General features: G+C 39.4%; 1 protein-coding gene across 3 annotated transcripts in view; it reads left to right on the top strand.

Annotated features, from left to right (window-relative positions):
* The window catches only part of PRKG1 (protein kinase cGMP-dependent 1), an 892,904-nt gene that overhangs the window by 602,008 nt on the left and 275,885 nt on the right, over positions 1-15,011 (top strand). For all 3 annotated transcript variants that reach the window (XM_084633959.1, XM_084633958.1, XM_084633960.1), the window contains exon 5: positions 2,211-2,274. In XM_084633959.1, the coding sequence (XP_084490085.1) occupies positions 2,211-2,274 (64 nt within the window). The remainder of the gene's footprint in view (positions 1-2,210; positions 2,275-15,011) is intronic.

The raw sequence follows: 15,011 nt of genomic DNA, 5'->3' as shown, positions 1-15,011 counted from the left end.
TCATTAATATTTAATAAATGATGACTGATTCTGTCTACTTTAAGAACTTACTATAAACCATGTCACAGAACACATTAATTTTAAGCTCATATAGGGAAAAATTCTGGTAAACACATGCTCAAAAATGTTCACTGGGAGTTTCACATGAGAAGGAGATTTGGCCCCAAATACGATACTGTTGCTATTTGGTATGGAGCATATTATAAACTAACATAAATAGTGTTAATGTTCTGTTAATTTGGGGATTTATCCTAGGAGTATTTAGCAGCCACAAATGCCATAAACAGCAATGGGAATTACAGATGCTTCACGCCCTTGCAGGACTGAGGACTCACAGGAGCCCAATTCTGTGAGGTGCTGAGTACCTTTAACTACTTTGATGTGCAACAAGAACAGTCAGTACCTCTCAAGACTGGATTTACTCCACCTGCATAGAACCAGACTTTATATGGCTGGAATATTGACCACTTAGCGAGGTGAAATCCAGCTCAGGTCCAGAGTCCAGGACTGCAGCACTGCCTCTTTCACCCCTACCCTAGCATTAGGTTGCTAATATGCGCCACAATCTGTGGCCATGGTACTCAAAACAAGTATAATTGGGGACTGGGACTTTGGGATCTTTGGTCCCTCCCTGGACCGTTTCTGGGTTACCCCTTGGCTTTCCACACTGGACTATATGGGGCTGCCAAGAACGATCTGTGCCTCATGTGAGTGTGTGCACACCCATGTGTGGCTGTCCTGCCAGCAAACCCCCAGCACAGTCCTTGTGGAAGGTTTCTGCGATGCAGAGAGCCTTCTGTTGGCTCTCTACACTATGGGAGGATTCTATTTCAGTGATCTAAAAAAAGCCTGAACCCACATCTACCCAGGCAAAAATGACTGATTCATTTAGGGTACACTTTACCCTGTATAGAGGGCCCACCCAAAGCCTATACACCACTCATCTCCCACATACATTCTGTTCTGACAGCTAAAGTGGAATGTAAATGATTGGCCTTGGGCTGGCCCTTTGCACAGGATGAATTTCATCCATAATTTGCTGCTTCTACTAGCCCTCTCTCATACAAGTATTGTTAAAATGAAGAGAACATAGAAGCCTAATATGTCACTTAGTATGGTTATAAAAATATTTTAAATTGGCATTTAATTAGAAGAATAATGTATTTATCAGAGAAGTTTTACAATGGTGTTAACATTTAAATCTAAAATAGGATTGGAAATGTTAATCAAAGTTAATGAAGAGCGGGGTGGGGGAGGGTTTAAACTGTAACACTTGAAAAAAATCAGATGAAATTTATTTCAAGTGGTTTAAAAGATAATTTAAAACATAATCCAATGTGAACACATCTCTGTGCTCACTCTGAAATGAACATGATTCACATGAAGGAAAAATAGTCTGATGGGAGCAGAGACGAGGGACCCAGGTCATGACCAGGGACCACAAATGGTAGTGGGTATAAGCAACCTTTTTAATGTTTTTGTTTACTGCTGCTTGGCAATCAGAACCAAGATTTTCATAAATAAGACCCTAAGATTAGTCTCCTATATCCTGATTTTGGCTCCTAAATAAATGGGCTAATTTTCAAGAGTTTGGAGCATCTAGTAGCTCTCATTGAGGTGAACTGGGAGCTGCTGGGCAATAAGCAATTTTGAAAATCAACCTAATTATTTAGAATCCAAAATTTAGATTTAGGAGCCTACATTTAATTTTTGTGCTTGAAAACTTTGGCCCAGGGATTGTGGCCCACTCAAGTGTGCATAGAAGCTGCACTTAGAAGAAAGTGAGAGCAGGGGCAGCCAAGAAGACAAGCCACTCGGAAGAGTTTGTAGCATAGTTTCATTTAGCTGATTCCCAATATGAATTTTTGAGAAGATATTCACATTTCACCTTATACAGGAAAGGCGTAGCTTCAAAATGTTTATTCCATGTAGCTTCCTGTTCTGTAACCATTGAATGTCTCAATTATACCCAAGGAGACATAGAGAAATAAGAATTCGCTGTGTATGCTACTTTTATGATGATCAATCCTGAAGAGTTATGCTTATTAAGCTAAAATTGGTAGTTAAGAACTACAGTACAAGATTGAGTCCATATTGATTATAAATAATAAAGTTGTTTGGCTCTCGTGGAACCTTGTTGATTAACTGACTTTATGAAATAAACTAACTTTATTAATTAAACAATAGTTCTTTTCCATTTTATATTACAGTGTTCCAACATTCCAGAGTCTTCCTGAAGAGATACTCAGTAAGCTTGCAGATGTCCTAGAAGAGGTAAGTGATTTTAATTCTTGAGGATAGTATGAGGTCCATGGCCTGTAGGCCCTCTTGTAGGAAAATCTTCTAGGCTCTCTTCAGAATTCACAGCTTCACAGTTTTGTTCCAGATCATGGTTATCTGTTCCATTATTTAGACATAATGAGCTTGGTTAAACCCTGAAGGTGCAGATAGTGAAACTTGCATCTTTCTACATTCACTGGAGGACAATATCAGCCTTGGAGGAGGGTGGTAACCGTATGTCTATTGCCCTCCCGTTGAGATTACAGCAGGGTAGGGCAGACATGTCCAGATATAACAGATGCCCTGCTGGAAGGGTCTGCCCAAGAGCTATACCAAATTAATTTTTTTCCTAGATGAAATCCTGATTCTGCTGAAGTCAATAGGATTTTTGCTACTAACTTCAGTGAAGCCAGGATTTTACTGCTGCCCCCTTCACATCTTTCTGGTCTATGCTCGCTGACTCTGGCCCTCCCAAGTGGAGTGGGGATTGTGGCCAGCCTGCTCCACTGCTCCCATCCTCTGGCAGACTTTCCACCACGGGGTCAGTAGCCTAAATCAGGCTCAGCATACAGATTTGGCTCATTTAGTCTGAGAGGGAGATCAGTGATCATTTAGGAAACTTATCTTGGAAGTTTCTTTGCTAATTTAGGGCTTTAGCCTGCAAGTTGTTGAGTGTTTTCAACTCCCAAAGCGGTTAGTACATTCTAGGAATCTGGCCATTTCAATACTCTCTTGGCTTATGAATTTGTTTTCACTTTCCTTCTGCTTTGTACATGTGCCACACAAAATATATTTTGATTTAGTCTTTGTATAAAAACTAGCAATAAGACATTTGATATATTTAGTGACATGCTTTTAATGAGTCCTTAACAGGACTTGCAGCATTTTGGGGTTCCTGTTTGCTCTCATAAAATTAATTTAAAATAATTACATTGCATATAGCATAGTTTGTATTTGCCTACTTAACTGCCCATTTTGCACATCAGAATTACACACTTCTGTATATTACAGGCACAATTAATGAGACCATTACAAATTTAACTTGTATGCTTTAAATGTTTGATTTTTTTTTTCACAACTTGACCAACAAAACCAATAGTATAGCCATGTAGCAAAAGAATGAAGGCATAATACTTAAATAGTCATGAAAAAAGCTGATTTTTAACTTCCTTTTAGTTCTGCAACCTCTATTAATATGCTGTTACTTTTCCTTTGCTTTCTTTTGTTTAATATGTGAGAAAATTTTGCAACCTCTGTTTTTATTAGAAATCTAAGCAAAACATACATTTGTCAGGCACAATAAAGTAATCATGGGGCATTTTTATTTCCTGTCTTGCTGCCAGAGAAATGTTTGTGGTATTTTGAAAAATAGCCATAATAATTCAGAATGCTGTAAATAAACCTGTGCCAAATTAAATCTGTGTATATCAAAAATACATGCTTAACTGGAAATAGTTTAATTTATTTGGATCATGTTAACAATATTAAACTCTATACATCAGTTTTAAATGAAAATATGTAAAGTCAATAAAATACTTTTCTAGCTACACATTAGCTGTCAGGAAAAAAAAAAACATGATGAACAAATGAGATACAAAAATATAAAAGTAAGTATTCCTGGGAACACTTATCTAGCATTACTTCTGTTAATTTTACATTTATGAGTAAAACTAGCAAGATTTGACTCTTTAGTTTTATGTTGATCTCTTGAGTTATAAGAAAATAGCTATCAAGAAAAAGGGTGAAGTATAGAAACAAGCTGAATCCTAACTGGAAAAAATAAAAGAGACACAAGTTGCATAACATTAATGGAAATGATGTTAGTGCTTTGGTAGGAGAATATATCTTTTTCTTTTTAAAGTGGTTTGCCCTGTGTAACCAATACCTGTATGGAGCCAATTATTTAATGCTAGACTGTACACTCCTCTATCAAGATAACTGGTTAATTGCATCTAGTCTGTACTAGATGATCCATTAGAGGACTTTCCAACAGACATTTTTATATTTCCTAAGTGGCCTAAGTTTGCTTTTCACTGTGTTATTCTTTGTTTTCATGTAACAAATTCTTCATAAACTATAGAATTACCTGTAGTACTTACTGCAAGGCTGTATACTTAATGTTTTACAAAATCAAACATATGTAAATGAATTAACAAAGTAATTGTATTTTTATCTTAGCTTTTACTCTAACAAAAATTGAATGAAAGTGACTGACTTGGTACAGTGTGAGGCAGGGAATAATCTCACTCTTAATGTCACAATTTAATACACTGATTCTTCTTAAGAAACTCTGTGAATCATAGAATCATAGAATATCAGGGTTGGAAGGGACCCCAGAAGGTCATCTAGTCCAACCCCCTGCTCGAAGCAGGACCAATTCCCAGTTAAATCATCCCAGCCAGGGCTTTGTCAAGCCTGACCTTAAAAACCTCTAAGGAAGGAGATTCAACCACCTCCCTAGGTAACGCATTCCAGTGTTTCACCACCCTCTTAGTGAAAAAGTTTTTCCTAATATCCAACCTAAACCTCCCCCACTGCAACTTGAGACCATTACTCCTCGTTCTGTCATCTGCTACCATTGAGAACAGTCTAGAGCCATCCTCTTTGGAACCCCCTTTCAGGTAGTTGAAAGCAGCTATCAAATCCCCCCTCATTCTTCTCTTCTGCAGGCTAAACAATCCCAGCTCCCTCAGCCTCTCCTCATAACTCATGTGTTCCAGTCCCCTAATCATTTTTGTTGCCCTTCGCTGGACTCTCTCCAATTTATCCACATCTTTCTTGAAGTGTGGGGCCCAAAACTGGACACAGTACTCCAGATGAGGCCTCACCAATGTCGAATAGAGGGGAACGATCACGTCCCTCGATCTGCTCGCTATGCCCCTACTTATACATCCCAAAATGCCATTGGCCTTCTTGGCAACAAGGGCACACTGCTGACTCATATCCAGCTTCTCGTCCACTGTAACCCCTAGGTCCTTTTCCGCAGAACTGCTGCCTAGCCATTCGGTCCCTAGTCTGTAGCTGTGCATTGGGTTCTTCCGTCCTAAGTGCAGGACCCTGCACTTATCCTTATTGAACCTCATCAGATTTCTTTTGGCCCAATCCTCCAATTTGTCTAGGTCCTTCTGTATCCTATCCCTCCCCTCCAGCGTATCTACCACTCCTCCCAGTTTAGTATCATCCGCAAATTTGCTGAGAGTGCAATCCACAACATCCTTCAGATCATTTATGAAGATATTGAACAAAACCGGCCCCAGGACCGACCCTTGGGGTACTCCACTTGATACCGGCTGCCAACTAGACATGGAGCCATTGATCACTACCCGTTGAGCCCGACAATCTAGCCAGCTTTCTACCCACCTTACAGTGCATTCATCCAGCCCATACTTCCTTAACTTGCTGACAAGAATACTGTGGGAGACTGTGTCAAAAGCTTTGCTAAGGTCAAGAAACAATACATCCACTGCTTTCCCTTCATCCACAGAACCAGTAATCTCATCATAAAAGGCGATTAGATTAGTCAGGCATGACCTTCCCTTGGTGAATCCATGCTGGCTGTTGCTGATCACTTTCCTCTCATGCAAGTGCTTCAGGATTGATTCTTTGAGGACCTGCTCCATGATTTTTCCAGGGACTGAGGTGAGGCTGACTGGCCTGTAGTTCCCAGGATCCTCCTTCTTCCCTTTTTTAAAGATTGGCACTACATTAGCCTTTTTCCAGTCATCCGGGACTTCCCCGGTTCGCCACGAGTTTTCAAAGATAATGGCCAATGGCTCTGCAATCACAGCCGCCAATTCCTTCAGCACTCTCGGATGCAACTCGTCCGGCCCCATGGACTTGTGCACGTCCAGCTTTTCTAAATAGTCCCTAACCACCTCTATCTCCACAGAGGGCTGGCCATCTCTTCCCCATTTTGTGATGCCCAGCGCAGCAGTCTGGGAGCTGACCTTGTTAGTGAAAACAGAGGCAAAAAAAGCATTGAGTACATTAGCTTTTTCCACATCCTCTGTCACTAGGTTGCCTCCCTCATTCAGTAAGGGGCCCACACATTCCTTGGCTTTCTTCTTGTTGCCAACATACCTGAAGAAACCCTTCTTGTTACTCTTGACATCTCTGGCTAGCTGCAGCTCCAGGTGCGATTTCCTGCCTGTGCTTCCTCCCGGTATCCCGCTTTCCCACTTACCTCAGGGCTTTGGTCTCCTTCCCCCGGTGAACCTAGTTTAAAGCCCTCCTCACTAGGTTAGCCAGCCTGCTGGCAAAGAAGAACGCAGCACAGGTGCACTATATTTTTCCAATACCTTCTAAAAGAGCTGTTAGCTAAAACCCAGAAACTAAAGACCTGTATTTGTTATCCAAAGCAATTGTGGAAATGTTAGGAAGACAGTGAGAAAATGACCATGTATGATAACATGACCACACCTTTAAAGTTGATAGAAAAATTAAAATTACTTATTTAGCAGAGATAAATTGAATGTGAATTAACAAAACATGAGTGCAATTCTCCTCTGTCTTCTAGTGGTTTCACACTAATGTAACATCACTGCAGTCGCTCATGATTTATACCAGAGTGAAAGCAGAACCAGGCCCATTGACTTGAATGTGAGCAGATTTGAGCCCCAATTAATAATTGTGTTGTAGTTTTGTCATCTAATTTATTCATATTAACTAGGTAAATTTTATCTTTACCTGTACAGATAGAATTTGACTACAAATGTTGGGTGTAACCCGTGTACTTGAAATCAATTCTGCTCTGTTACTAACCCAACATAGTTTAGAGCAGTCTCAAAGCTTCAAACTGCACCAACTGGTAGTGGCCCCCAAGGGCAATTATAACAACTGGGGATCACCAGAGAACACTGCATTCTAGACACACCCTTGGCATCTCCTTAAAGAGGCAGAGAACCAGAATTTTAGCTAGCTAGCTGATTCATACCAACTTTCTGCCCTTTTCTGATGCTAGGGTGATGAAAAGTGGCTAGAACAGAGCAAAGGAACTGTTCTGTTTTTTTTTTAATTAAAATGATTATATTCATATATTTTTTGAAAATGTATGAGACTGAAATTTTTATTACCATTTTTCAAAGTGTTTGGTCACAGCTGAATTTTTTTTTCATTTATTTCAAAACCTGAGAACCTTTATGTTTTCAGGGTTTGATGTATGTTGTTTTAAACTAAGTCACAGTTGTCTGTGTTGAAGCAGATCTTTCTGGTCTCTGACTTTATTGGGTTATTTATCCTTGGGCTTGCCAAACATGCTAACTCTGTCAATAAGTAAGATGTGTCTGTGGCTTATATGAGACTGATTTTTTCTTTTGAGCATTGTGGCTGTGCATATCATCTTCTAGTTGGTGGTTGTTTATCTATAATAATAAAATATATAGATATTTTCTATATGAAAAATGCTGTACATATTATCAAAAAGACATATGGCTGACTTTTTAACATGACCAGTAAATGTCAAATAGGATGCATAAGTGTATTGTGAGTCTGAATCATGTTGGGATTTTCCATTTGGCTTATCCAGAACATCTCATCCAGTTCTGGGAGTACATTTCATCTAGTTCTCTGGGAGTCCAAAAAACTTAGTTCAATTCCAACTCATCACTCAGGTTACTTTAGGCAAGGATCAGATGTAAGGGGTTTAGGTACATAGTGATATCACAATTCCAATTCATGTTACACATCACACAGTTTATATACATTTTTCCTAACTACTAAAATCTGAATTTCTTGAATCTAATTGGTTTGGACATTGTATGGATTATGTAGGAACCAGTTCTTTATGTCCTTCCCTTATCTGCATTTTAAGTTTATCAGTTATCCCACTTATCTCAACTTGCCCTGGAGATATTGTCTCCAGCAAATGGTCTGTCACACCCTTGTTTACAGATTCACTCAAAATCGTATGGCCTGTCCACCTTTGTTTACAGTTTAATCTTTCACTCAAATTTCACGTATGTCCAGCAAGATCTATGATGACAAACTGGCACCCAAAGACTGGCTTATAAACTCTACCAGAACTACTATACAAACAATACACCACAATATAAACTGTGCTTCAATGGGCATGCCAGCCCATGACTTCTTCCTACCCGTCTCCACTCCAAATTGACCAAGATTTTAGCAGTAGGAATAGACCTGAATGGGCAGATTAAAGAGATGTAAAAAAAAAAAAAAAAAGTGGTGACAGGATTGTCAAGAGCCTGGACAGGAGCGGGAAGGAGAATAGATAAAGATTCTCCATGGTTGTCTGCCTACATATCTACATCAGCTATATAGTCTTGTGTTTGCCTGCTACCAATGTAAAATCTACTGTCCAAATAAACTGTGTTGCACCGAAGGAAACTATAAATATTCAATTGCTATAAATATTCATTGACTATAAAAATTATGTACAAAAAGAGGGAAATTCAGTGAAAAATGAAGTGGTTCACAATAGTTCTATAGATAGGACAGACATTTAAAAGTCCTTCAATATATAAAGCTGAAACACCTCATGTAAATATACTGGAACCACCCCACCCCACCCACCCACCCTTTTGTTGCGGGAGTTCCAGTATATTTACATGTTTTTATAGGAAGTCTCTGTTTTAATAGTTTCTGTTTCCCTTAGCATATTACAAATTTGCATCACTTAGTTTTCCCTCATCATACAGTTAGTAACTCACTTAAATTAATTTATGAAGAAGACAGATGATTTTTCCTATTTAGGAAACTTTAAAAGAAAATGTAATAAACAGTTCCTTTTTAAAAATATGCATAACCAGTGCTTGTCTTCTAGCAATTCTTTACCATGTATGTGATTTGGAAACAGAAAAGGAATCTGTGATGAGCTCTAAATCAGCTCTATTGAAAATGTTAGAAAGTACTTTGAAGAGCCGTGTAATATGCATAGCAATTTACTGCAATTGGTGTGATCTGCAAACAAAAAATGACTCTGTGATGAACTGCAAATGAGTTGCCTACTATCAACATTTTGAATTCTATTCACAAAATATTTAAGGTATTAAAACATCCCTCATATTATGGTAAACTGGGAAAATGTTTTTGAAAACTGATCTCACTTTCTTCGTTAGTTATACCTGTAAAACAATCTACCAGAAGTTATCTCTGGTCTCTTGGTTTGTGGAGCAGGCCAACTTCATACCACCACTCAGTATCTTATCTCTGTTTCCCTTCTTTCCACCCCCTTGCTCCCACATACACCCATATACCTCATGCTGAAGCCTACCCAAGTTACCAGAAGTCCTAGTACCATAACAGTCTGTATAGCCTCTCAGTAGAGGCCTATTTTCTGGAGGGCTTCAATCTTGAAGACAGTGAAAATTTTAGCCTTGTATACTCGTGTTTTGGTGGGAAGAGCAGGGGGAAACTTTGACTCAGCAAATACTACTTTACTTCCTGGCTGAGCTGTGGCGCAACCCAGAGAAACATAATCCTTAGTAGTTCCCCCAAAGAGTTGTACTAGACCTGTGCTGTTCCACATATTCATAAATGATCTGGAAAAAGGGGTAAACAGTGATGTGGCAAGATTTGCAGATGATACAAAATTACTCAAGATAGTTAAGTTCAAAACCGACTACTAAGAATTACAAAGGGATCTCATTAAACTGTGTGACTGGCCAAGAAAATGGCAATGAAATTCAGTGTTGATAAGTGCAACATAATACATAATCCCAACTATATATACAAAATGATGGGGTCTAAATTAGCTTGTGCCACACAAGAATGAGATCTTGGAATCATTGTGGATAGTTCCCTGAAAATGTCCACTCAATGAGCAGCGGCACTCAAAAAAGTGAACAGAATGTTGGGAATTATCACTTGATGAATTGCCCTGTTCTGGCGACTGTTGGAAGATAGGATCCTTGGTTAGATAAACCATTGGTTTGACCCAATATAGCCATTCTTATGTTCTTACGATGTACACAACATCACACTAGTCTAATCTCCAGGTGCTGAAGGCATGGATCACAATAGTTATCTTTAGTTGCTTCACTTAAAATCTTGTTCATCTTTTTGGTGATTGTTTTTTGGTTAATACTTCTTTTTAAACAAAAAGCTGATAGAACTGACTAACACAGGACAAGATCTGAAAATGATCAAACAAACACAGTGAGCTGTGTTTATTAAAGATGGACCGTGCTTCTGAATTACTGACATAGTTTGCTGTAATGTTAAAAAAAAAACAACTACATCATTCAGTTTAATGATATTTCTGTTAATTGCTCAACATTCTCACCTAGCTTTTCCTAATTAGAAGCCTGATCCAAGGAAACATGAGACTTTCCATTGACTTCAACACACTTTGTATCAAGCCTTTCTTCCTCCCCGTCTCCCCCCACTTCTACAATGTAACATTAATACATAGCACAAATTCTCATGATTACAGTGTTTAACTGAAACATAAAATTCTGAATATAGTTCCCCCCCCCCCACTTCCTGGGCAAAGTTATACATGAACACTGTCAAGGTTCCTCCCCCACTCTGAACTCTAGGGTACAGATGTGGGGACCTGCATGAAAACTTCCTAAGCTTACTTTTACCAGCTTAGGTTAAAACTTCCCCAAGATACAAATTAATTTGTCCTTGGAATATCCACTGCCACCACCAAACTCTAACTGGGTTTACTGGGAAACGTAGTTTGGACACGTCTTTCCCCCCAAAATCCTCCCAACCCTTGCACCCCACTTCCTGGGAAACGTTTGGTAAAAATCCTCACCAATTTGCACAGGTGACCACAGTCCCAAACCCTTGGATCTGAGAACAATGAAAGAGCATTCAGTTTTCTTACAAGAAGACTTTTAATAGAAATAGAAGTAAATAGAAGTAAAGGAATCACCCCTGTAAAATCAGGATGGTAGATACCTTACAGGGTAATTAGATTCAAAACATAGAGAATCCCTCTAGGCAAAACCTTAAGTTACAAAAAAGACACACAGACAGAAATAGTCATTCTATTAGCACAGTTCCTTTCTCAGCCATTTAAAGAAATCATAATCTAACACATACCTAGCTAGATTACTTACTAAAAGTTCTAAGACTCCATTCCTGTTCTATCCCCAGCAAAAGCAGCATATAGACAGACACAGACCCTTTGTTTCTCTCCCTCCTCCCAGCTTTTGAAAGTATCTTGTCTCCTCATTGGTCATTTTGGTCAGGTGCCAGCGAGGTTACTTTTAGCTTCTTAACCTTTTACAGGTGAGAGGATTTTTCCTCTGGCCAGGAGGGATTTTAAAGGGGTTTACCGTTCCCTTTATACTTATGACAAACACAGATTAGAACAAGAAAGATACATAGTGCTTGTGCTTAGCATTTCCTGGTTTTGCAAATATTTAGTGCTCTCTCTCCCTGCGATCTCTTTCGTGGTGAATGCTAAGGGTCAAATCTCAGGTATCAGGCAATCAGGTATCTGTAATTCTCTGCTCTTCAATGCATCATGTCACAATTACCTTCTAAGTTTAGAACCCATTGATATTACTGCATGGCACAGAAGATGATGCCTTAAGCATATTTAAATAATAACCTTAGGGGGAAAATGGATGTGAGAGAAATTTCAAATAAATAAGGGGAGAGGGTCTTTCTGGAAGCAGCAGCAGCAAAACTGCTTTCTCCATTTTAATTCTAAAAGATAAAATATGGCATTTGCTCAAACGAAGTTACTGTAGCTTATGGGCATTGTTGTTGCCAAAGGAGGCTGTGGATTATAGTTAGAGCTGGGCTATTCGTGGGAAAGATTATTTCTAAACGTTTTGTCAGATTATGGAAATATATTTCAATTCTCCATGTTTGCATTCCTTTGTTAATAGCTTTTCATGAACATGCCTCCAAATTAAGTTTTGTTTGTACAAATGGGCAAGGAAAAACACAATTTGGTCCCAATCCAAATTTTTTATGACTAATCAAAATATCGTAGTAAGTGGTAGTGCAAATAGTTTATTAGCCATCTAAGGTAAGACTTCTAAATTAAATATTAGCACCATGTAGCAGAGCAGCAGCCACCCACCTCATTGCACATGGAAGCAGGGGCAGCCCTAGACTCGCTGCCAGCAACTGGTGCCCTAGGCAAACCATGCAATCGGCACCTCCACCCCCAAAGTCCAAGGGCAGATCTAGGCTGAGGTTTTTGGTAAAGTGGGAAACATTTTGCCCCTTTTTTTCCTTTTAATGTTTTTTAAGCTCTTCTTTTTTTTAAACAGAGGCTTAATTATTCGGTTTGTCCGTCCGTCTATCCAACCAGTGTTTCTGAGATCTGATAAAAGAGAGAGACAAAATTTTCAGAATAGATTTGTACACGACAGCTAGATGATATTTCAATCCAATTTCAAATAAAATGCATTAAAATGTTAATTATAATTTTTATTATTACAAATCCACAATCATCCATTATGCTATCCTGCTTTAACTGCCATTACCAGCACATCCAATATAGAAAGAAATAAGAAAACTCTACAATGAACTTTAACATGTTTTTACGAAACGCTCCGAATAAAATACACTCTGTGCTCTTAAAACATGACTTTTCTTGCTTTAAGTTTTGAAAATTCAGTCACTAGTTCTTTTAGATCCAGTTTTCCAGCTATTTCATGCTCTATTGCCATTGTGGCAAGTCCAAGAAGTCTCTCTTGCACCATTGTTGAATGCAGATATATTTTTATCAATTCTAACTTTGAGAAGCTACGTTCCCCATTAGCTATGGAAACTGCAAAGTTAAAAGAATGCGTAGACCTATAAAAATGTTTGGAAAACTGTCTGTGAATTTATTTTCACAAACAAACTTCAGTACTTCTTCAAGAGTGGAATGTTTCTTAAGTCGTCTTGAAAAAAAGTCTGAACCTTACTACACAAATCTGTAGCATCAATGTCTTTTGAATTTTCATGAGTCAATACCGACTCCAGTTTTACACAAAATTCTCTTATCCGTTTTGCTGTTTTCTTTTGCAAGCTTTGGATATCATATAGAAATCGAAATACTAACTCTAGTTGTTGCATCTGTTGAAAACTTTCGTCAACAGAGTGAATAGCAGTATCAAGGACTGTGAAGTAGAAATTCACTTTCAACCTTTGTTTTGGGTTATGAATGGGTGTGTCTCATCCTTCATATGAAAATGCTGTTTCTTTTGCCGAATGCGAACTGGCTCTGGTTCAAATTCTGTTGGAAAGTCTATTTCTTCAGCAAGCTCGAGAGAATCTACCAGTGTTCTTTTGAACCGTTCATCACTTCTGAATTCCTCCAGAATATTTTTAGTTTGCTGCAGTTTTTGAATAGCAGAATGTATGTTCAAGTTCTTTTCCTGAAGCTGCTTACTAGTGATGTTAATCTCAAAAAGGATATTAAAATGAGTGAAGTCACAAATTTTAACTTAGAAAGGCCATTTGCAAGAGCTTCTGCATCTGAACATGCCGTATTGCCAGATGATCCAGTAAAAGTAGTATCATCAGAAATTCCAATTAGGGCATCATAAACGTTTCCAAGTTCATCGTGAAGAAGCTTCAGAGCATCAATGCAGCTCCCCCATCTTGTCTGACTAAGTGGTTTCACAGTTAGAGAATTCAGATGGTGAGTCTGAATATTGCTCGGGCATGTAGGAATGAAATTAGGAGGGCCAAATCGCACCTGGAGCTGCAGCTAGCGAGAGATGTTAAGAGTAACAAGAAGTGGTTCTTCAGGTGTGTTGGCAACAAGAAGAAACCCAAGGAAAGTGTGGGCCCCTTAATGAATGAGGGAGGCAACCTAGTGACGGAGGATGTGGAAAAAGCTAATGTACTCAATGCTTTTTTTGCCTCTGTCTTCACGAACAAGGTCAGCTCCCAGACTGCTGTGCTGGGCATCACAACATGGGGAATAGATGGCCAGCCCTCTGTGGAGAAAGAGGTGGTTAGGGACTATTTAGAAAAACTGGACGTGCACAAGTCCATGGGGCCGGATGAGTTGCATCCGAGAGTGCTAAAGGAACTGGCGGCTGTGATTGCAGAGCCATTGGCAATTATCTTTGAAAACTAGTGGCGAACCGGGGATGACTGGAAAAAGGCTAATGTAGTGCCAATCTTTAAAAAAGGGAAGAAGGAGGATCCTGGGAACTACAGGCCAGTAAGCCTCACTTCAGTCCCCGGAAAAATGGAGCAGGTCCTCAAAGAATCAATCCTGAAGCACTTACATGAGAGGAAAGTGATCAGGAACAGTCAGCATGGATTCACCAAGGGAAGGTCATGCCTGACTAATCTAATCGCCTTCTATGATGAGATTACTGGTTCTGTGGATGAAGGGAAAGCAGTGGACCTATTGTTTCTTGACTTTAGCAAAGCTTTTGACACGGTCTCCCACAGTATTCTTGTCAGCAAGTTAAGGAAGTATGGGCTGGATGAATGCACCATAAGGTGGGTAGAAAGTTGGCTAGATTGTCAGGCTCAACGGGTAGTGATCAATGGCTCCATGTCTAGTTGGCAGCCGGTGTCAAGTGGAGTGCCCCAGGGGTCGGTCCTGGGGCCGGTTTTGTTCAATATCTTCATAAATGATCTGGAGGATGGTGTGGATTGCACTCTCAGCAAATTTGCGGATGATACTAAACTGGGAGGAGTGGTAGATACGCTGGAGGGCAGGGATAGGATACAGAGGGGACCTAGACAAATTGGAGGATTGGGCCAAAAGAAATCTGATGAGGTTCAGTAAGGATAAGTGCAGGGTCCTGCACTTAGGACGGAAGAACCCAATGCACAGCTACAGACTAGGG

This window comes from Lepidochelys olivacea, assembly GCF_965140295.1.
Source record: "Lepidochelys olivacea isolate rLepOli2 genome assembly, chromosome: 7".
NCBI classification, from domain to species: domain Eukaryota; kingdom Metazoa; phylum Chordata; order Testudines; family Cheloniidae; genus Lepidochelys; species Lepidochelys olivacea.
The sequence above is the reverse complement of the archived record's forward strand: the minus strand, read 5'-3'. Positions and strand labels throughout refer to the sequence as shown.